This window comes from Calliopsis andreniformis, chromosome 10 (genome assembly GCF_051401765.1).
Source record: "Calliopsis andreniformis isolate RMS-2024a chromosome 10, iyCalAndr_principal, whole genome shotgun sequence".
NCBI lineage: Eukaryota > Metazoa > Arthropoda > Insecta > Hymenoptera > Andrenidae > Calliopsis > Calliopsis andreniformis.
The window spans coordinates 13430574-13456866 of NC_135071.1; the positions used below are offsets into that span (position 1 = coordinate 13430574).

General features: G+C 42.7%; 1 protein-coding gene across 5 annotated transcripts in view; it reads left to right on the forward strand.

Moving 5' to 3' along the window:
* The window catches only part of LOC143184568 (acetylcholinesterase), a 68976-nt gene extending 42683 nt beyond the window's left edge, over positions 1-26293 (forward strand). For 2 of the 5 annotated variants that reach the window (XM_076386898.1, XM_076386895.1), the window contains exons 2-9: positions 1578-1743; positions 7897-8250; positions 8523-8753; positions 9165-9456; positions 9584-10219; positions 10706-10867; positions 11309-11484; positions 25973-26293. In XM_076386898.1, coding sequence (XP_076243013.1) covers positions 7908-8250; positions 8523-8753; positions 9165-9456; positions 9584-10219; positions 10706-10867; positions 11309-11484; positions 25973-26154 — 2022 coding nt within the window. In that variant the 5' untranslated portion in view covers positions 1578-1743; positions 7897-7907 and the 3' untranslated portion in view covers positions 26155-26293. Of the gene's footprint in view, positions 1-1577; positions 1744-6550; positions 6681-7896; positions 8251-8522; positions 8754-9164; positions 9457-9583; positions 10220-10705; positions 10868-11308; positions 11485-11648; positions 11782-25972 lie in introns of those variants that run through there. The other 3 variants (XM_076386900.1, XM_076386896.1, XM_076386899.1) reach the window with 3 other exon arrangements.

A 26293-nucleotide genomic window follows, 5' to 3' on the forward strand; every position in this document is an offset into this window, starting at 1 on the left:
AATCACCATGTTTCTGCTTGAACCTCCAGTTCTAGGGCACCCTGCATGAGGACACTAAATTCTTCTATGTTAACTTTTCGAGTCTAGCGCGCAATGGAACAAAAACCATCATAAAACCATTATTCACTCGAATTTCGGCTCAATATTTCAAAGACACATCCTCAGAAACGTATACCTTCAAATTAGTATAAGAATCAAGATGTCGATTTTTCGACTCATTAGTGTTCCTTCCTCTTGGACGCTTCATAACGCGAAGATGCATATTTGAAGCATCCGAATATTTCTCACGGTGCATCTTCCATCGTATAATACAATGGGTGGCTCTTTCAAAGGGTTCTTTGCCAGAGAATGATTGCCAGTCGCATCCGCGAAGGTTTTGTTCCCGTTTAGTTTCGATACCCGAGATGCAGGCGAAATGAGAGCAGACTCTCAATTTCTTAGAGAATCGCGGCTGTTGTGCACGAAGATGCACATCTAGGAAAAATCACGAGGAAGAGATTCGTCGCGAACGAGTGGCTTCCCTAGGATGAGTTCTCCTAATGGCTGGAACGCGACACAGATAGAAAGGTTTTGTTTCCTGAAAAGCCTTTGTCGAAAAGGATGGGGGAACCCACCGCGACGTTCGCCTCCTCGGCTCTTCCTGTGTGCGTTCCGATTACAGCTCCTGATTCAATTCCTCGTTTCATCTCATTCTTATCGAATTCGCGGCCGAGTATCTCCGCGATTCTGTCCCGGAAACGATCGAATCGCAACTCGAGGAGTCTCGAATTGAATGGTCGTCACCGAGGCAGAGAAGATTGGATGTCGCGTTGCGTCACGCTTTTGACCTATTGAACTCGTGCTGTCTTATTAAAGTTGGGGCTCACAGCTTCTTCCTTATTTAATTTTATGAGGTATTTGTTGAGTTGTTTATGAAGGCGTGCAAAATTGCGTCGGTGTAAGGTCGATGGCTTCCTTTTCTGGGATTAGGAATTTATTAAAACGATAATAAAGAAATAAATGTCTCCTTTTTTATCCCACCTGCTATCTTCACGTTGCCTTTTCCATGTTCTCACGCCTGGACTTATGATTATAAATGTGCTTTTGCATTTTAGCTTTCTACATTGGAGGGTCCTCCACGAGGCAATAAAAATAAATAAAATAAATTCTTTCTGAGTGGCTTGTTGTATTTCAAAATGATTATTAATCAAACTCAGGCTTTCACATATATGTCATGACCAAAATCATGTTTTTCATATATATGTCGTATACAGGATGGTCCACTTAAGTAGAACCACTTACACATCTATTCTAATAATATTCAAGTACCAACTCTCGGTAAACGTTTAAATAAAAACCGTGATTTAATATTTATTTAAAAAAGCGTTATCCCTCTTTTACAAATAAGTCCCTCTCTTATTAATTTACTAATAATGTACTCTCAGATGACCACTGATGAAATATAACCCTCGAGGGGTTAAATATTATTAAAAGTAATTTGTGAGTGAGAAATAACTAAGAAAATTCTATCTCTATATTTTCTTCTTATCTTACCCCATTGGCCAAGGTTTCCTCTGAACGTTCTCTTGCCATTGCAGCCGCGCGATGATCCGTGGACTGGGAATGTAGAGGGAAGATCGGAAAAGCGGATCTGCCCCTCGCAGGATCGAAGGAAGGGTCTCTCCTCCACATCCGCCATCGTCTTCGTCGTTAGCTCACCCTTGCGTACACCCTCGACCTCCATCGCACATCCGCTTGGACGCTGTGAGTATTTCCAGATTTCTGATCCAAGATCCTCCTCCAGGTTGACGTAAAGATAGCGTTCTCTTCAAGAACGCTCGATTTTCGGAGAGTGATGAACACTTGGAGTTATCCTCAGTATTTTTGGGATTACTACGAACCAGTCTATATAAATATACAGGTTGCTCCAAAACTAATGGTACAAGGGGAAAAGAAGTGATTCTACATGAAAAAACAAGTCAAAAATAGAGGGACTTTCATAACATGTGGGATACAGTTCGATAATTGATTCTATGCCTAGAAACACTGGAAAAAGTCATATAATGTCTTGTCTGATCGATGTGTCTGTCTTGTCTGTCCTCGTTTATGAGATATAATGAATTTTATGTTCGACTTCTTTCCATAGACCGCAATAGTTCGTAAGCAAGATTTTTAATTCGAGCTTTCTTTCTTGATGGAAACCTAACAGGCGCTAAATTTATTTATTCATATAATGGACTGGTGAGTGAATCAGTGAGCACTAAATCTTTATTTCTTGAATTCAGTAATTTTGAAGTGAATAGTACTGAGCTCGAATTCAAAGATTCTCAACAATAAGACTCGTCGCCGCCCAAGTTCAATGCAGGGAAAGATATGCCAAAGACGAACTTTGGAGGAATGAATCATATGGTTCGCAGCAACGAATCAGCCGAAAGAACAGAGCCGAGGAAGCGAGCAACTAATTGGCACGGAGCAAGGAAGCGAATCGAAATCGAAGTTCTATCGCAGGAACTGGTCGCGTCGTGGCGTGGCTAATTGCTGCGACGTGCCGACCATTCATCGCGCTGCCAACGGGACGGAGCCAATTAATCTCGCGTACGTCTCGAGACGTCGCGATATCCGTTCCCATTCACGAATTCGCCCGAAGTCGTACGCTGACGTGTATTCTCTCGTCCCGTGGCGAATTAGAAGAATAATAGAAACTGGGATAAGTCCCCAATTAGTTGCAGAGCTCGATTATAGTTACGCTGTTTGAGAGCATTGGTAATCCTGTTCTAATGAAAGGTTTTAGAGAACGAATATTTTGGGAGTGGAGGATTTGAATATAAGAGGTTTTACAGAGGATTAGTAATAATTTAATAGGGATGCTTAAGGAAATTTAGAACGGAGTCCCTTCAGCAAATTATTTGAGGGAAATCACGTTTTGATAGAAATTTTCTTTTTCTTCTATTATCTATCTAAATTTGTACTAATTTAAAATTGTGAATATTTGTGGAAACTTGAGGTTGCTTAACAGATTGGAAATGTATTATCTCTGTATAAATGGGGTTCACTCTCTTGGATTTGGTACAGTAGAATCTTGATTGTTTCTCATCCAGAGTTACTGTTATTGGTTATAATTACAATGATATAATATTTGACAATTTGAACATTGAAGTGTTTGAATATTTTAGCATAATATATTTGAAAATTTCAATATTTGAATTTGAATATTTTAAAATCTATACGTTTGAATATTTGAATTTTCGAATTTTTGAATTTTCGAATATTTGAATTTTCGAGTATTTGATTTTTTCGAATATTTGAATATTTGAATATTTGAATATTCGAATATTTGAATATTTGAATATTCGAATATTTGAATATTTGAATATTTGAATATTTGAATATTTGGATACTTGAGTATTAGAAAATTAGAAATCGTTCTCGCTGAAAAAGCAACAGAAATCGTAACTATAACCAAACATACATGTATTTGAATATCACAGAGTAAAAACTTGGTATATGCATATTTGCTGATTTTCTATTTTCTATATCATAAAAATCTCGACAAATTCCAAGACCTAACACAATTTTCATAACTTTAAAAAGAAATAATTTGGCAGGTCCATGCAAACCCCAAAAACAATTCGACAAGTCAACAAAAAACACAACGCTATCCAACAGTTTTCCCTAATCTTATTAAAGAATATTCCACCTCGTTTTTCTTATCCCGTAGCCTCCCGCTTCAAACTTTAAAATCACTCTCCCATAAAATGAAAGAAAGTTATTATTAAGTTCCTTCCCCGAGGTCTTCATCTCCAATTCGCATCTGCAACTTCCGCATCTCTGGTTTATCAAGTAAGATTAAATCGCCCCATATTTATGCAACAATTAACATAATCCCCAGCGCTGCCTTTCGCCGCGAGTCTCGCTGGGGTTTCTTTCCCCTACGTCGACGCAGCGGTTAATTAATTATCGAACGATCCGCTCGTCGCGCTACACGCGACCCTCGCCATCCCCCGTCCCCACATTAATCGAAATAACCGCCCGTGCAATCGCTGCTACACCCCTCCTCCCTGATTTACATTTCCCGCGTTTCTTTCTGCCTCCCCCTCCCTTTCAGCGGATACGCGACGCGTTGTTTCGCCAGTTTGCATAACTTTGATCGCCGATCCGTCGTCGTTTGAATAATAATTCGAACGAGCGGGAGGGGGGCTGTCGTCGCGCGACAAAGCGGAACGAAATTCCCCTGTCGAGCGAATTTCACGGGGCAAAGCTACTGCATTTTCCCTCTGTAATCGACCGATTCGATTTCCACGCGCCACGAGACCCGAGGTCTCTCGAAACGCCCGCGGGAATTGCTCGCTACGCGGGCTCGCGAGCGATCGCGCTCCCCCCCTCTGGCGTAATTGACTCGCTCTCGATTTGTTTGCTCGTAATGCTGTCCGGGTCGCTGCGTCGATGTGTCCCCTCCCTCCCCTTCCTCCTCTACAGCTTGTCAATCGGCGGCTCGAACGAAATCGAGACAAACGCTTCGGTCGGTTCGAGACTGCTCGTCCGACTTCTGACCGGAAAGTAGCAAAGAGCGTAAATAAACGAGAGGTATGGCTGTATCGATCAGCTAGGATAAACTGGCGCGTCAGCGACGACGCGTGGTGGGGTGTTCGCCTCGAAAAGCTCGGCGAAAGTTCGTTTCGAAAAGCTCGATGGAAGTTCGTCTCGAAAATCTGTGGCCAGGGGAAACCTGATATGGCACCTGTTTTTGAAGATCGAGATATGTTATCTTGCACGTGTATCTAGACGAGATCTATCGGTTCGCGAGAGATATCTGTATGTTACGTAGTTTAAAAAACGCAAGCTGGCAATTCGTGACATGTGGGTTTACCTAGTGATTTATATTTTTGCACATGCAACTGTGAAATTGCTGTACTGAAAAATCTGAAGATCTTTATAATTATCGACGCAAAATTGACGTAAAAGGTCGAAATATAGGATTCTTCGTTATCAATTTTAGACGAATTTTAGCAAAGTTATGGAAGTCTGAAGCTTGATAAAATCTTAACATAATTTTGCCTTCTCAGCTTCTCTGGCCAATTATCCCACTGTCTATCAAGCAGCTAATAAAGTACGGAAACTGGCTAAGGTTAATTCGCGTGTCAATGATGCCTATTTGTCTTGTCGGAGCTAGAAGTGAAAGGAAATGAGACTATTAAGTTCTAAGAAAATAGAGACAGTAAAAAGAGCAACGATCTTATAGAGGAGAAATATTGGAGAACTATAAAAGCATTGTTTGTGCATAAATTACGAAACCTATTTAGATTATAACTAAGTTATCAAAATATGTTTGTATAGAAGCCATCAGAGTGTAACATATATCTACAGGCTAAGTAATCAAAACACTTTCTCTTCGAACTTGTTCCTAGCAGCTCAGAACCACTTTGCGGAACATTTCTGGGGTAGATAAACACGAGTCCAAAAACCCTGACTTTGACCCGTTATCTTCAATCACACAATCAGCTGATAACATCAATATACGATTGGATTACGAGGTTGATGATTGTCGTCCAAAATAAAATATGACTTGGCGAAAACATGGGACTTGAAAAATGAAATTTTGGCCAAGAACTCCAGACCACTCTGGAAGGGGAAACTCGGTACTTTTTCTGTGGTTGTAAAGCAAAACGACTTAAGTTAGATGTTTTTACTTTTGAGACATTGGCGCTTAAAGTATTCAGCTTCAATAGTATTCTACAAACTTGTGTCTCCTTAAACCCTTATTTTTATGTGAAAGATTCCTTTCGATGCCTTTTCTTCATTCTGATAATGTAAACTCTGTATCGTAGATGTCAATTCTGTGATTGCAGGGCAAAACGACCTAAGTCAGTCAAGTTAAAATTTTCAACTTCACTACTGTCTCATAGACTTTGTTGGAAACCTAGCATTTCTCAGCTTGATAATTCGTGTGGCAACCTTGCTGTTCCTTACAAGCACAACCATGGAAAAACCCATAAACTCATTTCAAGAGGCCTACAGAGTTTCCACCACCACTTACCCTCTCAAGAGGGTTTGATGCTTGCCTTCGGTGGAAAAGGCAGACTTTGGTTCACTGTCGAACTGTACGCACTGTTGCAATAAAGCATATTGTAGTTAACATACAAGTTAATTATTCCTGGGAATCCAACAACTTATGTATTCCTGAGTCTTCATTATTAGATAAAAAAAATTCTATTAATATCCTTCCATGTTTTTAAAACTATAAATTGTATATCCTAGATGTCTATTAAGACCTCAACTCTAATTTTTGAAAACGTGGCATAAGTCGTTTTACCTTAGATTCACAGAATTAAGGCCTTAACTCGAGTTTCGTGGAAACACGACGCAGGTCGTTTCGCCTTGCAACCACAGATTTATCTAGGGCTATTTAAACGCGTGGGTCACGATGCGTTGCACGATGCTGCCACCACGACGAGATGGACAACTAGTTTTTTGCAACGGGTTCGTGTCGCGGCCTCTGTGTCTGCCTACACCTCGATGCAAAGGCAGCTCGCGTCGCAGCATCACGATACCCTTCTGTTTTCGATCGCCCGTTCGATCCGCGGGACGAAAAGTGGCGAACAGTGGCCGTGGAGTCGACGACAGCGATCACGTTGGGAGACCCTCGGGGAAGGACGCCGTGATTCCGTGAACCGTCACGTCCTTTCGTTCGGCCGAGACTTTTGGTGAGTGATGTACGAGCCGAGGAGAAACCGATCGCGCTAGAGTTAGGCTAAAGATCGCGAGGAAACGTTGGATCGGCGGGATGGAGGAAATCGTCGACCGAAATCGATAACTTTCTTTCCTCTTCGATTATTCGCCGACGCAGAATCGACGAGGAAGAAACGGGAGACCAGAGTCAGGTGATTTCCTTCCCCATCGAGTTAATTAGCGGAGATGCAAGCGTTGGGCGATAAATTGTCATTCCTGATGACACTAATACGCAGCGTTCTCTCACGAACGCTTCCGCGTGTAACACCTCGATACTGCGTGTAAGTAATAGCGCGTGACCAGCGCTCCACACAGACGAAACACGTAGAAGGAAATGACCAATCAACGCGGACCTTCGTGTAGAACTGTACAATATATTTCCTTCTAATGCGTAGGGGATGCGGAGCGACGGTGATTCTGGCCAGAGAAAAACATCCGACGTGCTGCGAAAAAAGTATTCGAATCTTCTCGAACTGAAATCTTGTTGAACTTCAGTGAAACGATGCTGGATTTATCTATGATGCATTTTTCTTTTTTGCTTGGTCCTGTTTACAACGATTATGGAATAGCAAAAGCTGCATTCTGGTTCTTGTCTTGAACTTAGCTAACTATGAACTGAAAAACGAGAAGAAGAATCTATATGAGTTTCAAAAAATTTACCATTTTCAGAGTTTCAAATTAATGTGAATCGATCGACCGAACTGTATTATTAGCCAGTTTCTCACGAGAAAAGAAACAACAGTTTTCGAGCTTTTACGTAGACACTTAGTTAAATTTTATTAGCAGTGAGTTCTCGGTCAAACTTAAATAGCCTGTTCTGTCCACCGTTTTTTATGTGATTAATTTTATTGAAGTATTAAATTAGAGAAGTAAATAGAGAGAGAATAAGATAGAATAAACATGTGAGGTCCAGTGATCTCTATCGCCAAAGGTCCATTACCAAAAACTACAATGTCCCATAACTTTCATCACATCTCCACCAAAATAGTACCAACGACTAGCTGAAGTAATCCCCATGCAAATGAGCCCAAACACGGCACAAATCGGCCCACAATCTCCTGCAATCAATTCAAACCGACTACCCCGGATAAGTGATCAGAAGTACGAATACTCCGATTGATACCGTGTTTGGGCTCATTCTCCCCAGAAAAACCAGCGCAGTCTACTGACAAGGCTTTCCTCCTTTTCCAGGCGAGAACACGATGCCGAGAAGCCGAAATTTCCTCACGAGGTTCGAGGCTCTGACGGTGCTGAGTCTAACGGTGGTGCTGATGCAGCTGAGCGCGTGCTGGTGCTCGCCGTCGCACAGAAGCAGACACCACGCGGCGGCGGCGGCGGCGGTGGCGGCGGACGTGTCGTCGCACGAGGACGCGAAGGGTTTCAGAATGAGCGAGGAGCTGCCAAAACCGGCCGCCCTCAATTCGAACGACGATCCGCTGGTGGTGCAGACCAGGAAGGGCAAGGTCAGGGGTAAGACCATGACTGCGACGACGGGAAAGGAGGTCGACGCCTGGCTGGGGATCCCTTACGCGCAGAAACCTCTCGGTAGGTTCCACCTACTCGTCTAGATCCGGTCTATATCCGCTCACACGACGATTAACCTTTCGCCAGAGCTCCCCCCATCCTCCCCCTGGACTCCCTCCTCTTGTTTTCGGTCGGTCTTGCGCGCTCGAACGATCGCGTCGTAAAGAGTACGTCGAGACCTGGTACGGGGAGTGTCCGATGGTCCGCCTCGGAATGAGAAGGAGATCTCCTTCGATCGTTTCGAAACGGCGTACAAGCGGAGGAGACGAACGGGTCGCGGGATTCTGTTGCAGGACCTCTGAGGTTCCGCCATCCGAGGCCAGCAGAGCGATGGTCGGGGATCCTGAACACGACCACGATGCCCAACAGCTGCGTGCAGATCCTGGACACGGTGTTCGGCGATTTCGCGGGCGCCACCATGTGGAACCCGAACACGCCGCTCAGCGAGGATTGTCTTTACGTGAACGTGGTCGCGCCACGGCCTAGGCCTACCAATGCCGCTGTTATGGTATGGATATTCGGTGGTGAGTTCTAGCTGACACCTGTTCCGTCCAATCTTCTCTAGATCCAACTCGTACGACGAACGTTTTCGCGCACACGTTCCTCGAGCCTCCGAACAACTCGGTCTCTAGTGTTTTTCTTTTTCCTTTTTTTTCTCTCCTTTTTTTTATGTTTTTTACTTGCTGCCTCGCGATCGTTTCACGGATCCCTGGGAAACGAGTCGCGGTAGAGTAGTCGAGGAATATAGAGGGCGAACGTTTGGTAAGGAACGATCGAACGCGAGGACCAACGGGACTGTCGCGGGCAAACCGATGCGCAGCGACAGGCATCGGTTGTCAGTGAATTGCTCGCGCGCTCGGTCTGCTTGGCCAGCAAAGATTTTTCTTTCGAAAGGAGGAGGAAAAGAGAGATGGAATCGCGCGACATCCTTGTAGGTGGATTTTACTCCGGATCGGCGACCCTCGACGTTTACGACCACAAAACCCTGGTGTCGGAGGAGAAGGTGATTCTGGTCTCGATGCAATATCGAGTGGCCAGCCTGGGTTTCCTGTACTTCGGGACGTCGGACGTACCCGGGAACGCCGGTCTGTTCGATCAGATGATGGCCCTACAGTGGGTCCGCGACAATATCGCTGCGTTCGGCGGAAATCCTGACAACGTGACCCTGTTCGGAGAGAGCGCGGGTGCCGTTTCCGTTTCTATGCACCTACTTTCGCCTCTGTCAAGGTGCATACCTTTTCTCCTTAGTCGCTGCTTCTGCTCGATTCCGCTATCCGATCTAAGCCGAAGCTTTCTAAGGAACCTCATCGGCGACCCGCGACCACCACTGCAAAGGGCGTTCTCTGCGTTTCAGGCACCTCTTCAGCCAAGCCATCATGCAATCTGGATCACCTACAGCGCCCTGGGCGATCATCTCCCGCGAGGAGTCGATAGTCCGCGGCATCAGACTCGCCGAGGCCATGGGATGCCCTCACGATCGCGAGAACATCCAAGAGGTGATCGACTGCCTGCTGGTCAAGGACCCGATCGAGCTGGTGAAGAACGAGTGGGGCACCCTGGGTATTTGCGAGTTCCCCTTCGTGCCCGTGATCGACGGCGCGTTCCTCGACGAGACACCTCAACGCTCGCTGGCGACCTCGTCCTTCAAGAAGGCCAACATCATGATGGGCTCCAACACCGAAGAAGGTTTCTACTTCATTATTTACTACCTGACCGAACTGTTCCGCATTGACGGCACCGAGGACGTAAAGGTCAGCAGGGAGCAGTTCGTCAGCGCCATCTCCGAGCTGAACCCGTACGTCAGCCAGATCGGACGTCACGCGATCATCTACGAGTACACCGATTGGCTCCACCCGGACGACCCTCACGTGAACCGTGACGCCCTGGACAAAATCGTCGGCGACTACCAGTTCACGTGCAACGTGAACGAGTTCGCTGGACGATACGCTGACACGGGGAACACTGTTTACATGTACTACTACAAGCACAGGTAAGCGTCGATTGTAGAAGGTAAATGTCCCAATACTTGAATCTTTAAGACGCTAAATGTCCCAATTAGTGGACAACCTGGAAATGCCTGTCTCGATACTTGAATCGCGTCCCAGCAGCCGAATATTTTATGATACTAGTTTCTGCTTTTTATTAAGTAAATTAGAAGTTCAGCTTAAAATTGAATGAAACTAGCGTTAGGGACATTTACCTTAGTCGACGGCGAGATACAGCGATTTCAATAAAGCAGTAGGTCATTTACTATTTCTTTTTCTTCTAAAGAATCTACTTTTTGTTTAATGTGAAGGAACTCAATTATATTCGTTCATACACAAACACATTTACAAAGGCAATTGAATATTCCATCAAATGATGCCTTTCGAGTTGTCCCCAAGTATAGACTCTTTTATTTTCTTTCATCTTCCTTCGACCACTTTGCTCATTTTCTAACACAGTTTGCTCGTTTACGTTCCACTTCGATTCTCAGGTCTGCGAATAATCCATGGCCGAGGTGGACTGGCGTGATGCACGCAGATGAGATCAGTTACATCTTCGGCGAGCCTTTGGACCCTTCCAAGGGCTACACACACGAGGAAGTGCACTTGTCAAAGAGAATGATGAGATATTGGGCGAACTTTGCGAAGACAGGGTGAGTTCTCAATAACAGGGTGATTCTCGACGTAATCGTCGGTAAGAGAATAAGCGAAACAAATACGTATATAAAAACCATGTATCTATAAGGCAAAATGGCATAAGTCACGTTTTTAAAACCTCGAACTTATATTATTATATAATGGAAGCTTATAAGATAGGTACAATTTTTATTTTTATTTTTAATCTTTTAATCATGAACAAGAATGAAAGCGTACCTACTTATGCTTTAAAAAAACTCGTGTCTTTTTAAATTAAATAGCGCATACATAGTTTTAACTCATTAAAACATTGGAACTTCGAGCCCCTACAGTGCGCAAATGCTGTCTTGAAATACTTACAATTAGCAAAAGCTTCACTCTCAAAAAATGCACCCACGTGACTCTTGCTCCTCTGCCTCAAAACGCCAGAAATAATGGTGGAAGATCTCATTGCGCAGGGACCCAAATGAAGGCAACTCTGGCACGTGGACACCACCCTACTGGCCGCCACACACTGCCGCCGACAAAGAGTATCTGACCCTGGACACGAACAGCTCCGAAATCGGTAACGGGCCTAGAGTGAGGCAGTGCACGTTCTGGAAGAAGTATCTCCCCCAGCTTCTCGCCGCTACATGTGAGTAATGTCCACCTTCAGTCGCTTCGAGGACCTCGCTTTTAGGAGTGAAACTCGAACGCCAACATGCCACTCGCCGCGAAAGTTTCGCTCCTCTCGGTTCTTGGATCGAACTCGGATCGTCTTCCGTGACACCTGTTGAGTAGAAAATACGTTTCATTTAGCCGCTGGAGCTGGCGAAAAGTATCGCTCCTCCAGCTCGCGTCGACAGACTTTAACGAGGCTCTCTGTTACTCGACTCAGCGGAAGTTCGCGCAATTTTCGGTTGGGAGGTGTAGGATCGTGGTGATCTGTCGGGGTGCTTGATCGGGTGGAAGAACTACAACGTGGAATAGGTGTTCCACGTCTGAAGAAACGTATTTTTGGTCTTCAGTTTTGGAAAGGTGATTCAGAATTTTTTCTAACGACCCTTAGTTAAATTATTCCATCGGAATCAAGTCGAAATGCAGTCGATTTAAGTGTAAAGCAATTCAAATATTGCTTTACAGGCAACATAAAATAGCTTAGCTACGACTGTAATTTTTGTTTGTCTTAACCTTATCCTAAGTGATAACTCACTACTGCAAACCCAAAATGGCTTGAACATCTAGACTGCTGTGACTTGACTGCATCTCTCCAAACATTTAAGCCAAAACGATTGAAGCCATAGGCTATTGTGGTCTTATTTTTTTCAAAGTAAAAATTATGAACATTAGCTAAATGGTCCTTCCTGAAACATCCATCAATTTGGTTTTAAAGCAGCAGCTTAATGTTGTTATTTTAAGCGATGTAACGTAACAAACTTAATAGGAACTTACGAATCGATGAGACTCAGTGTACCTGAATTTCTAGTTAACTTTAATTCCAAGGTAACTAGAAGTAAGGAAAACGGCCATTAACCTTTCGTTGGCACACTGGGTCCTTTTTGATCATAGTAAATCCTGATTTTTTATTTTTCCTAGTTAATTCGACAAACATTTGATTCAAGTAGCGATGGTACATTAAACTATAGACTTCAATAAGTATCCCAGAATTTGTTCAAACTTTTTGATAACTATCAAATATAACAGTAAAAATAATAGACATGGACAAAATGGGCCCAGTGTGCCCCGAAAGGCGCGAAAATCAAGTATGCCCTCAAAGTGTAAATGTAGTCACGTTAAACATGGTCCCTCGCGAACCAGAGACTGGACCCGTGCCACGCTGCTAAGCACCACGACGCTTCTGACTAACTCGAATCCGCTTTCTTTCGATTCAGTTCGTCCATTATGCAAATCCGATTACTGGCCACGATCGTTGCCCGTCACGATGACAAAAGCCTCCTCTACGTCGCGCTTTAAACGTCTCGAGACCTTTTAACGTAATAGCATCTTCGACGAGCTTTCAGTCGGTTCTCCTCTCGAATCGATTTCCACTCGTAGATTTTGTTTCGAGAAGATTGAATTGAGTGAAACACGCGTCGTCCTTCACCGCGCTTTTTCTTCGTGCTCTGAAGACTTCTTCACGGACTCTTCGTCATTGAGGAGCAGTTTGTGAAGATCAAATAGGAAGCTGGCACGGGGCTCCAGATGAATAATGGAAACTGGGAGCCGACGATGATCGAACTCGTTTCTCAGAGTGGGAAGCGTTAATGGTTGTTCAGGTCCTTGAAACACGTCTCCCGAGGGAGCGATTTTCTCGTCCTAAAAATTCGCGATATTCCCGAGCAAATTATTCCCGCAGCGACGACGGGAGCGAGGCAGTTTCGCGATATTCTTTTACCCCTCCACGCTTCAGATCCCAGGCGAATTTGACGAGCTGCCTCGTTATTTAGCGATTAATCTTAAGCGATCGCGGGAGGGTATGGTTTTAGTTAGAGTCGAGGGAAATGAGTTCCACGCTTAGAGAAGCAATTTCGCGGCCCATTTGAGTTGTAGGTGCCATTAATCGAGGCTGCTCGCCTCGCGGTGCCCTCGAGCGAGTCGAGAGAAAGAAATGGCTACCGAAATCTTGGGCGCATGGAAAGAGAAACCAATTTTGATTGGTGCTTGACACGACGACCTTCTTTGGTCTGCAGTTGAAGATATTCGGTCAAAGTCGAGGGAAGAATTTGAACTTTACACATTTGGAACTTTGATTGTAACTTTGGAAGTGTTTGAACTTTATTTCAATTTGTACCCTGAAAACTTAAAACGTGGATTTTAACTTTGAAAGAATTTGAAGTTTAGAAACTTCTGTTATAGTATTGAACAAATTTGAACTGTAAAGAGTTGAAACTTCGAGTTAAGGTACCCAGATAGCACACGGCGTTTTGAAGACGTCTGTTTTATGTCCATTTTATGCCTGAGCGTTTTACGACAGAATTTGGATGTCTTGGGAACATCCAACACCGTACGTCTTGAAAGCTTGCGAAATTTACGTCTATAAGACGTCTTAAAGACACACTATATAGACCTCTTAAAGACTTATGCTTTTGGATGTCTTAAAGACGTCTATTTCTTGTCTGAACGTCTTATAAACATAATTTAGACGTCTTTGACACGTCTTACGAATGTTTTTTAAGACATCCTAAAGACATACTGATTTGTAACATCGAACGTCTCAGAAACATCTTTTGGATATTTTTAGGACTTTACTGGATGTCTTTAAGACGTTTTTAAGACCTCTCTGTGCTATATGGGTAGAGTTACACGTATCAGTGAAATGGAAACTTGTTTTGATATGGAGCAGTGCTCGCGTTACCCTGTCACGTGTTATTAATGTCAGTGAAAAGAGTATACTTCTCTTTTCTTGAAATGGAACAATTCCCATTTGTCCATTTCAGTAACACGTTTTTCTTGTAAGGTCGAGTTTATGTCCGTATAGTGAAGTTACGAATTTTTTATTGGTAGCAATAAGATTTTGCTTTTTCATGGACGACCTCTTAAAAGCGAGCGAGGGAGACCTTTTTTATGCCCCCGATGAGATCTCGGATGAAATCTCGCAAAGGACACACCTCAGGCGTCCGAGAATACTGGAGTCGTAAAAATAAACCGTAATAGGGCGTATAATAATGGAAATATTCATTTCTCTATTTATATTCATTTATATTAATTGTATACTTATGTTAATGTCTCGGTTTAGAGATTACCTATATATTATTTTGTTAACATTAATCTTATTTATATCGACTTTTCTATTTATTTTAATTCTTGTATACTCTTCGGGTCAAGTTGACTCGAAACTTAATATTAATCTTTAATGATTTTCTATAAAAATTTGTTGATTTTAATAAGATCTAGTATTTAGGTTTTTATTTTCTCATATGAGAAAATACAATTTACACTAAAATATACAAATCTAAGTAAGTGAGAAGAAATATATGCGATATTCTTATACAAGTCAAATATACATATGTTGTAATACAATCTCACATATTAATCAATAAACATTTTGCAATTATGAATTATTCTCGTATTTCCAATCAATACAACGTGAATAGAAAACGTCAGAAACCTTTTTCTTTAATATGGGCTATAAAATATTCTAACGAGGCTATTCACATGAACAATACTTTACGTGTCAACTGACCTGAATTTTTATTTTGAAAAAATTTCAACTTCACTTGAATTCGAATGACCGAGTTCAAAGAATCGAAGACGCGTCTAATCGCTGATGAATTTCAACTCACGAATATATTAAGTAATCCCATAATTATTTATGCTTTTCATTCCACACTCTCTGTCCAGTGAGCAGAAATTTTTTGAAAAATGAGTTGTACAGATATCTAGAAGATAAAAGATGGTTATAGAAAGTAATACAGTAATATCGATAATTAAGTATAACAAAATTCTAAACATTGATTTTCTTAAAAATAAGATCTTCAACAGCATTATTTATGGAATGACCTAATAGAAAACGAAATTCTGAAACTTTGAAAACCTTTTAGGCATGCTACACTAAAAGAAAAATGGTAGTAGAAAAGTACACAATTAGCGAAGCCAAGTTGATCGTCAGATAGTGTACACACATAGTTCCGATACAGCTCCACACTTGAACCACACTAGCATGCATAAGTATTTGGACACTTCCACATTATTGCAATATGTAAAATATACCAAGAAAAATTCTATGATGTAGTTTTAGCTACAAACTTCATCTCAAACGATTATACATGTATGTATAAGGTTTACAAATACTGATGAGAGTAACATTTGATAGCAGTTAATACAAATAAAACAGTGTAGGTATTTCCTGTATTTCCAATAACGTAGAACTGTCCAACTACTTTCGCAAAGTAGTATACGTATGTACACTATGAGACAATCATCTTGGCTTCCCTGGTCCCGAACTTTTCTATTATCATTGTTCCTTCAGTGTAGGTAAACTCGACCAAACTATGCCAAGATAAGCAGACACAGATAGCAAATAACCGCGAGAAGCTGGAAGATTAGGACCCAGTTTGCCTCGCTGGCGAGGAGTCGTTTCAGAAAAGATCCATCAGCGATCAAGCATCTTCACGTGAGCGCACGTGATCACCACAGCGCACGTGACCACATAGTGGAAACGATACAGAGGGGACACAGTAATTCTGAAGCAGCTGATAGGTCTGCTGCCGAGAAACGGAAAGAAAAAGGGAGAAAGAGGGATAGAGTAGATAGGAGAATGATATCGCGGTGGAACAAAAACGGCGATGCGGTGGAAAATTGCTCCCGCGGTTCTGCCCCTCCTTGCCTGTCGCCACCACTTCCGAGCTGCTCCTTTCTCCTCTTTCAAATGATATTCGTTGTGCCTGCAGCGGGTATCTTGGTCTCTTTTTGCGAAGCCATCGGAGACCAGTCCATATGGATATACGCGATGTGCCACGTCCAATTTGATAGAGCCCGATGCAATTTTCAGCTGATCTTTCAGGAGATTCATCAGGGACGCGAGGGAACAGTGACAGTCCACGTTTCTCCTTTCTCTGCTTCTTTGGTTCTAGAGGTGGTTCGAATCAAGTTGACAGGGTAGAGGGAATAGGGGCAGAGTGAAATGTTTCAAGTTTGAGGTATACAAGAATAGCAGAATCAGACACTTTTGTCTTCGAAAATCTCTAATGCAAAAGCTCTAAAAGCTTTTTTGGAGGGGGATGAACTGTTTAAGGTAGGTGATCACAATTTCACAGTGCTTTCAAATTCCCTTCCTATGAGAAATCCATGAACTAAAAATTCAAATCCCAAAATAACATCACTGTTCTAGGTGTCTCATAAGACTCTAAACTCGATGAAATATTTGACAATTTCTCTAACACAAATAGGCATTCAGAAACATTCTAAGGCACATTAAATTAAATGTTACCATAGTGAAATTATGATCATCTACCTTGTTCAACAAATTTTCTATCATTTTTTCCCCACTTTGCCCCATCATCTTATTTTTACGAAAACTGTTTCAGTGAGTTGCTGAAACCAAGCAAATTCCTATAGATATTATTATTATTCCATGTAACCAAACTTTATGTAGATACCATTTCTAAAAATCAGTTGTAGGACCCCTTGTGTCTCCTGACAACCATTATTTTCGAACCCAGTCCACCACTACTGCTACATCTTCCAAGTATCTTGCCTCGCCTGTTTCAGTCCGACTCCACTTACTCATTTTCCTTATCAAACTTTCAGAGCGTATTCCTCGAATAAAACTATTACCCTGCTCGCTCGAATTTCAGCATGCAAATTCGAACTGAGTAAAACTGGACCAAGCAGAGATGTAGAACGACGACATCGTGGCATTGCTTTATAATTACGTCGGTGGGCTTCGAAAGGTTAACCGCACAGTGGTTAAGGTAGACACAGCGGAGCACGGGAACGTGTCGTTGTCACGAGCACTAATGGACCGTTTACACGGTAAACCATTGGCGTAACCGCAAATACACTCTGCAGCGCGTTTTCCCTGGTTACAAGCCAGAGAGTCTGCCGACGGATTCACGTCTCGCGTTTGAGTGTTCTTCAGCAACTGCGTCGTCCCCTACATGCTTATAATACGCTGTCCTCCTTCGATGTAAGTTCGATGCTACATGGACCCTGTCTCGGGAACATTGGCAGTGATTATGTCCTGCTCTTGTGGAACACTTATCTCTCCTTCCTTGATGTGGAAAATAAAACAAGATTCTAAGGTTTGAGTTGATCTCGAGAATATGTGTCTTGTCTAGAATATAGAAATGGAGTGTAGAGAGTTCTAGAGTACAGAAATAGTGAGAATCGATGAAAGGTACGAATATTTTTAAATAGATATATCGTGAAATTTGTTGTCAGATAAGCATTGTTTAATGTATAGTAATTCTTTAAATGGTCTGTGTTTGTGGGTGACAGTGATAGGTTCATACCCCTTCGAGAAAGCTGTTTACGAGAACGAGTGGAACATGTTTTATTTCAGAAGATACTGCATGTAATTAGGGAAAAGACTTCGAGGATCTAAAAATTTGAAAGTTTGAAATATTTAGAAATATTAAATTTGAAAGTATGAGACATGGAAGATGCGTGTGTTAAATTGTGGAGTGCCTGTAGAATTAGAAATTTGAAAAATTTTAACTCTCTTTTTAGTAGCAAAGAAATAGATATTAGGGTCCTCAAGTGACAAGTTATTCCTTCTTTATTTCCCTCTCACAATATATATTTACGTCCCTTCGCACACATGACCCTCGTCAATTTTTATCTTTTTCTGAAAGATCAGAAAATACTATAGCATCTTTAATTCCCACTAATATTGTGAATCTCCTTCCACACTGCAAAATTTGCCAAAAACTGCTTTTACCACGAGCCTCGAGTGACCCATAAATTATTCAGTTGCCATAAATAGCGAAACAAAATAGAACATTCCCATTCATCATGTACGATTAATTTCACAAGAAAAAGTAGCCAAGTAGCAAAGCTACGAATCACTGTAGTCCTAAAATTCGTCGCGACCTTCGAAGGAATTTTTAGGACCGCGAGCTGAGCAGGGTTAACGAAGGAAGCTGGTCTGGGGGAGAGTCACGGGACGCAGCGCGTAATAGGGTGATCAGCGTGCGGGAACGGACACGAAGGTGTCATTCTCATCGTCGCTAACGATCCGAATTCGAGTCATTGGCGTAACGCTGTCGCAACCGTGAGACCGATACCGATGCCTATCGCTGCCGTGACGTCATCCAGCTAAATGCACCCCTGCGTCAGACGTGTTCCGTGCAATCTATGCGGAACAGAACTGCCGTTGACACGGCGCCAGCGCGGAGTTCTCCGCTGGAAACAGGCCGTGGCTGCGATCACGTTGACGATAATGCCCTTATCTCGCTCCTGCTAACGATTCTTCTATAAAACATTATTTATGCTAACCCGTATCGCTTTGAATTTCGTCCAAAATCCTGCCCCGTTTATGCCCGCTCCAACCCTCCCCCAGCAGCCCCTCGATCGAACCTGTGCCCCTCGTAACATTATTTAGGATAAAGCCAATGTCTGCGCGTTTGGCTTGCTACTGATTTCACTCGACCACGGAAGATGGAATTTACTGTGAGATATTTGTTGCGAATCTGTCGATTTTCTCTGCAGAAGTTGGATTAGGATTGGGTGGTTTGAAGAGGAGTGGTTCTTGGGCAAAATTATTGAACGTATTTATGGATAGTTGTTATTTTTAGTGGAGTTTATTTTTTATGGTGACAGTCAATTATTTGAGGTACATTGCACCCTTAAGGTGGGTCTGCGTTATATGTTATGTAAAGAAAAGAGGGTTGTTATACATGTGTCTCTTTTCTCTGTTTGAAGTTATTTAAGTTTGTTATGTAAGATGTAGTGTAGACCCATTAATAGAGGAAAGAAAGATATAGAGGGAATATTTCCTTGTTTCGACATATTTTTTTGAAGATAATTTGTGCAAGATCAGCTCTACCAACTTATTAAAATTGAATTTTGTATCAGTATATCTATAAACATACTGAGTGGGTCAGTGCTGACAATTTAAGCTGTCAGTTTTTTGGCAGATTCGCTTGATCTTGCACAAATTGTCCTCAGTCACAAAGTCACGCTTTAAAAAATCGTTTTTTATTATAAAATCATGACATTGAACTATTATTTTTGGTCCCAGAATTATTTCATGACAGTAATATATTTAAAATAGAAGGTTCTCGAGGGTTGCTGTTCCCGAGAACATATCGCTTTGTAAAAATATTACGGTTGAAAAATTGGATTTTCGCCAAGGAATACCCTCGTTCCAGCCCACTGTGCAGCCATTGCATTGAAAAAACTCTGCAACACGATGGTTCCATCCAGACGATTCAATTTCACGCAGCCCTGAACACCCCCGCATCGAATATACTATTCTGAATGATCCACTTGCATTCGATCGACCAAGATTCACGTTAAATTCGCGTTTATCAGCTTATTGTTAGAGGATTGGAATCGTGTGCGTTTTTATTCTCGTTTCAATGAAGCGCGATGAAATTCAGAATCGAGATAAGGATGAAACGTGTACCTCCCTTTACGCGGTTGTTTAATGTTTCACCGTGTGAATAGCGATTAATCAGCGTACACGAGCTCGTTTACGAGAATCTAGCCTCTCTAAATATGCATACTGATTGATTGTCTACTGGTACAGCGAAGGGGAAACGGTATAATCGTCGATGATAATCATTACCATTATTGACTCTCGACAACTGTTATTGACTCCCGCCTCCCTATACGCGAATACTCAGGGAAATTAATGGTGATAGAGTTTTTATGCAGTTACAAAATTTTTAAATAAGTATTCAAAATTTCACGCACGTATTTGTAGATTTAAATATTCTAATGTTCTAATATTTGAATATTCAAATTTAAAAATTTTTAAATATAGAGATGTCTAATATTCCGATGTTGCAATACAAAAAGTTTGAAATATAACAAACTTCAAATGTTTCTAAATTTAAATGTTGCAAATTTTCTAATATTCAAATGTTCAAACTATTCTAACTGTAACTGTAGCTATGAAGATTCGAAATCTAAAACTCTTGAAACTCTTTCAAGACTCCTCAAACTTTACAAACTATCTTTAATGTACTTTACCTTAATAGTACTGCGTGAACAAAGATACATATTGAAACTGCTTCTACGATCTCGAATTATTACCCATTTCTCAAGACCTATCGAGTCTCCCAGAGCTTCTAAAACTACCAAGACTTTCAAGAGCCCTTAAGCTTCGAAACACGTTCAAAGTGATTCGAATTTTTCGTCACGCGTACAGATTCGCAGCGACTCGAAACGTTCCAGTTGCCTTCACCAGCTCCAGTCCTCGAGTCATTACTGTACACGCTGACGAGCAGCAAGCATTCAGCGGCTGAATAAATACTGTAATCCTTGCCAGCGAAACGCGCGGTGGCGAGTTGCCGCAGCGGCGTAAAACCGCTGGTCTGCATCTGGCCCGACGTAGACGCGGCTTAATCGCCGATTAATGCGTTCCGCGGCAATGGCACGCGTGTCAGGTGCACGCATACGCGCGCACGTTCGCGCGCACGGACGTGCTGCGGCATCGATCCACCCTGCCGCGCCAAGCGGCCAGTTCCAGCCCCGCACCCTCGTTCACCCTGTTCGACCGTTCCTTTCGCTCCTGGCTGCCGCGATCAGATCCCCTACCCCTCGACCCGCCGCGCCACCCCTCTGGCGCCCACCCCCCGACCGCCTCGCCTACCCTTAACTTTATCAGTGTTTTGTTTCTGAGGTGCGAGCGCCGATAAAGCTTGCTCTCGTCTAAACGGGCCACCTCCCTTCTCGTCCTTCCTCGTCACCTTTGACCCCTTTTGCTCCCTTTCGCCACCTTTTGCACCCTCTTGCCCTCTGCCGCCTCTCCAACGTCCCTTCCTCGCTTGTTTTTAAGCTGCAACTTTCTCCCTCGCGAGTGGATCTGGATGGATGAAGGGGTGGAAAGGAGGGAGCAGGGAAAGCTGGCTGACGCGGAATCGGTTTAGAGTTGGGGTGCGCTGAGCTTATTCGATATGGGCTCGTGAGGAACTGTGAGAAGGAGCTGTTCTTTTGCTTTAGTTGTAGGTAAATATTGATATGTAAGAGGGAAACGAGTTGTCTGTGTGTGTACAGAAAATGTTTCAAGACTTTGAGGACTTATAGTACTGAGTGATAGGAGTAAAGAAATATCGAATCAGCGTAGACCCAAAAATCAATCCTTTGGACGAAGTATCGACTTTTAATGTCTAAGGATATTCGATAACGCGAGTGAGTTTATCCACGACGCATTGAATGTGAACAGAGGACATAGCTTCTATAATATACAATATTAACATACAATAAAACATAGTTTCTATAACATACGATATAACCCAAAATAATAAGGGCTTCCTTTGAACTCCAAAACTACTATCCCCATAAAGAACTAAAAACTTGCCATGTTTTCCCATGTTCTCTTCATATACCTTGTTTCCTGCTCCCTACTCCGAAGTTCCCATTCAAATCCTACCCATTCGTTCAAGTATCTTTAAACCCCTGCGCTACCATTGTTGCCAAAGAGGTCGGGCCACTGTTGAAGGATCGAAAGAGTCTTTCCCTGGCAGCAGGAAGGAAAACTTGGTTTAACAAGGTCTTCCCTCGTTAGCATTATAAAGAGCTCGGAGGAGCTCGTCTTTTTCCGTCGGTCTCGCTTTGCGGATGAACTTAACAAGGGCAGAATTCCCCTCGCGGGAGATCCAAAAACTTCCTTGCACGTCCATGCGTCGAGCGGAGGTTCGCCGAAAAAGAATATTTCCTTTAACGACGTTATCCTTGTCGGCATAACCAGGCAAGCAAGTAAATAAGCGATCTCTTTACGTCCTTTGTAGAACGTAAGAAACACACTGATACTACAAGGGAAAACAAGTACTGTTGGGAGCTTAGAAGTTATCAGTGAGACAGCACTGGAGCAAGAGTGCTCGGTTTGCTGCAAGTAGAAATAATAGGTGTGACCAATTCAGCCAATAAGGGAAATGTGTGTGTATGTACTTTTTTATATATTTTTCTGGGGAGCCAGTCAGATATAGAGGGAATATTTCTTTGTTTCGTCATATTCGAAACATCAAAATCAACTCTACCAACTTATTAAAATTGAATTTGTACAGGACTGGTACGTGTATCAGTATATGTTTAAACATACTGATTTGATCCCTGCTGACAACTTTTATTAACAATTTCTCGATACCTATATGATACATAAATAGATTCCACATTTTGCACAAGTGTTCTTAGAGTTCAAATTAATCTTCCTCAAAATTTGAACAAAGTCTTCAGACCTAACATTTGCCTAAGAACTGCCTTAAAAAGTGCACAAGAAGATTGCCAGTCTTTACGTCAGACTATAGTTCCCAGTGCAACATTTTCGCAACAGCACTGCTTCAATTCTCCTAGCAAGAGTATCACCCTATATTTTGCAGGCTACAGTGCGCGAATATTCCGAACACACTCGATTCAGCGATCGATTGGGGGAATTCTTGGCGGGTCGCGAAGGGTGCCGTAATCGAACTACTCGCAGCTGGCCAACTTCCCCTAGCCGACATATATCTTCGCTTAATTACTTTTCCGGGGTAGCTGTCGTCGGGTATCTTCAGCCTCTCGACAGCTTCTCCCACGAACGGAAGCCCGGGGCTGTAGATAATCGCGATGAAGACACTTTGCGACTCGTGCCTGGCGAGATGATCGACGACTAGTCTTTTCAGCGGGGCCGCGAGATCCGAGGGGAACAGGTAGCCTGACCCAAATAACAGTTGCCTTGCATTATCCTGGCTGGCGAGCACGGTTATAATTATCCAGCCAGTCCATTAATCCCCGATCATTTTTTCGTAGAGAAGTTTGGAACTCCTCGTCCCGTTGGCGTTCTATGCTAAGATTATTAGCTTGGGGTAAGCGTGGGCTAAATTACTCTTGGCTCTTGGAACCGAACCAAACAATTATCGCCTGAAACCTATTGCGGTTAGCTCAGCGAGACATTCATTTTGAAGGTGATTGTATTTATTGTCTGCGGGATACGTTTCAGCTGAGGACAATTCACACTTGAGGACTATTTTGTTGGTCTATAGGCCGATTATGGACTTAACAGAATTTTTTATGTCGATTGTCTTTTTATTCGTTAGATAGAAGAAGAAGGATTCAGTTTAGTTTGTGATCGGGGTTTAGACCTACAAGACTGTCGTTCATGAATTGTCACTTGTCTATGCTTAACTTAGAGCCTTTACCAGTAGAGTGATCAGAATTTCGAAGGTTTCGATTTCTCTTTTGAAACTCACGAAACTATTGGTGACTCCTCTTGATTTGTACTTCAAATGGTTTCTCTCTGCAACGAAATTGACTTCACTAACACACGGGAAGCTGTTGGTGAGGAAGTAGAGGATTCTGTTTTGGGAATTGGAATACTGAAATTGAAGCAACAAGGATTTTAAGAATTTGAATATTTGAATATTTCAATACTTAAATCTCAATATCCGAATATCTGAATATCTGAGTATTTGAATAACTTATTTCAGTATTTGAATATCTGAATATTTGAAATTTTTTAAATCTAAATATTTAAATGTTCGAATATCTCAATATTTGAAATTTTTAAAATTTAAATATTGAAATGTTCGAATATCTGAATATTTAAAATTTTAAATATTTAAATATTTGAATATCTGAACATTTAAATAACTGAATATTTGCAATTTTGAATATTTGAATATTTTAATACCTGAAAATCTGAATATTTGAAGTTTTGATAATTTGAAAATTATATCATTCCAATATTAAAATTTTCAAACAACTATGGAACCAAACAGTAAAACATTTGCAAACTTTTAGTATCTAAATAGAACAGCTATTAGAACATCTAGAAATCTTTCTAAAGAGTATTAACTCTTTCAGTCGCATTAAACGATAAAATTTCTGTACCGGCGTATCATCATGCAGTACTCGTAAAGCTGAAGTGGCGCAAAAATTGTGCTGCCGTACCGGAAAGAGTGAAGCCTTCCGTCGTGCAGTGGTAGACGAAAATTATCTCGTGCATTTGAGCCGAGTTTCGCACGTCACGTCACTCGTCCCGAACAAAGCTAGGGAATTCTTTGCCGTTCGTAATCGGCGCGATCGAGTCTGCGCCTCTCCTGCTCTAATTATCGCCCGCTCCTCCGCGTCCCACGGTTCGTCGAACAACAGGATCCACCTTTTATTGCTCGCACATTCGGCCGATTACGCGACTGTTACCGCGTCAAAGGGACGAATCCCGCGGTGATTGTTTCGCGTCTGCCTCGCTGTTCCCATTGTCCCATCCCCTTTGCAAGACGTCGACGCCGCGGCGTCCCAGAACTTTCGCCTTGTTTGATGTTCGAGTGATGAGCGTACAAAAGAACAGCCAGGAGAACCTCGAGCCTCGTTCGCTGGAACAGGGGTTCTGTACATACTTGGGAGCAAGTGACGAGGCGTCACTCCGCCTAATATCGCGCCACAGACCGCCAACAATTTCGGATACGCGATAGTGTTTCCGAACCCAATTCATTAACGCGAGACTGCAACACTTGACGGCTTTTGAAATTGAATGAAGGACGTCACTTTGGGATAATGGACCTTTAGTAATCTATGCTACGCTGATAATCTATGATGACGGGGATCTACGAAGATAAATTGGAAATTTTCTTAAATAGTTTCTGGTTTTAGTGAGAAATTCTTTCTTTCAAATGGTTACACTGCACACGGTCACGTCACACAGTCAGGATGACATCACGAGGTGGAGAGGGAACTTTTCTAATTGGATGGGGATTCCTAGCAATCACTGCTTGATGAGGCAATACCCACCCCATTCGAATACTTCCCTTTCTACCTCATCACGTCATCAGGAAGCAAGTTTCATACCATGCTTGGGTATAGTTTGCGATATTGATAATTCTATGTGTAGGGTCAGTGATGGAGAATTTAATAGCATAGAAAGTAGGTTTAAATAATAATAGTGTTCTGGTATGTTCTGAGTTCTGGAAAAGTTCCCTTTCTACCTCGCGATGTTACCAAGCAGCAGGTTTCGTACCATCCGATCTGCGAAGATAGGGAGTCCAGGGAAAGGAGTGAGGGCCTTCGAAAGTCACTTTATTTTCGTCTAGTTTCGAAAATCGCTTAAAATGACGCCGATGTGACGTCAAGCGGTTGTCATAGCGATAAGACAAACCTCGTTTAAATTCGTTAAGTGTCAAAGCTTGCTCAGATTACTCAATTAACTTGAATCCAAGTAGCTCAATCTGAAGTTTCTGTTCAGACGCTTGACTGATGCGAACAAACTTCAATCCGAATAAGGCAATCCTAGAATAAGGTAATCCTAGCAATCGCTGCTTGATGAAACAATTCCCGTCCCCTTCGAAAAGTTACCTTTCTACCTCGTGACGTCACCAGGCAGCAGATTTCATACCATCCTGCAGACCAAAGGGACAGAGTAGATTCTCGATTAATTCTAGGTGCTATCGCCGATCCCCTTTCACTCGCAACGATCAAGTCCAGAGTGAAACGTCCCAGTCGCAGGCACACCCAAGCGATAACCCAAGTAACCCTTTACTCCAGCTGACTGTTTCCTGTTTCAGCGAAACTGGAGCTGGCCTCGAAGGAGACCTGCAGCGGCACCAGCGTGAACGGCGGTGGTCATCTGTTGCTGGTGCTGAGCCTGGTCCTGATCGCTGGCCTGTTCCCCCTGAACCAGAGGGTCGCGGCGCAGCCAGCCTCCGTCGGCGTCCCAGCGATCTTCGACGCCAGAGGCTTCGTCTAGCTCCCGCGGCCGACCATTCTTCGGGCCGTCCTCGATCGTTGAGGGAGCCGTCGGTCGGCCGACGAGACGCGGATTCGGTTGTGCACGGTCGAGCTGAGCGCGCGCGACGGTCATCCGAAGAGTGACAACGAGTCGACGG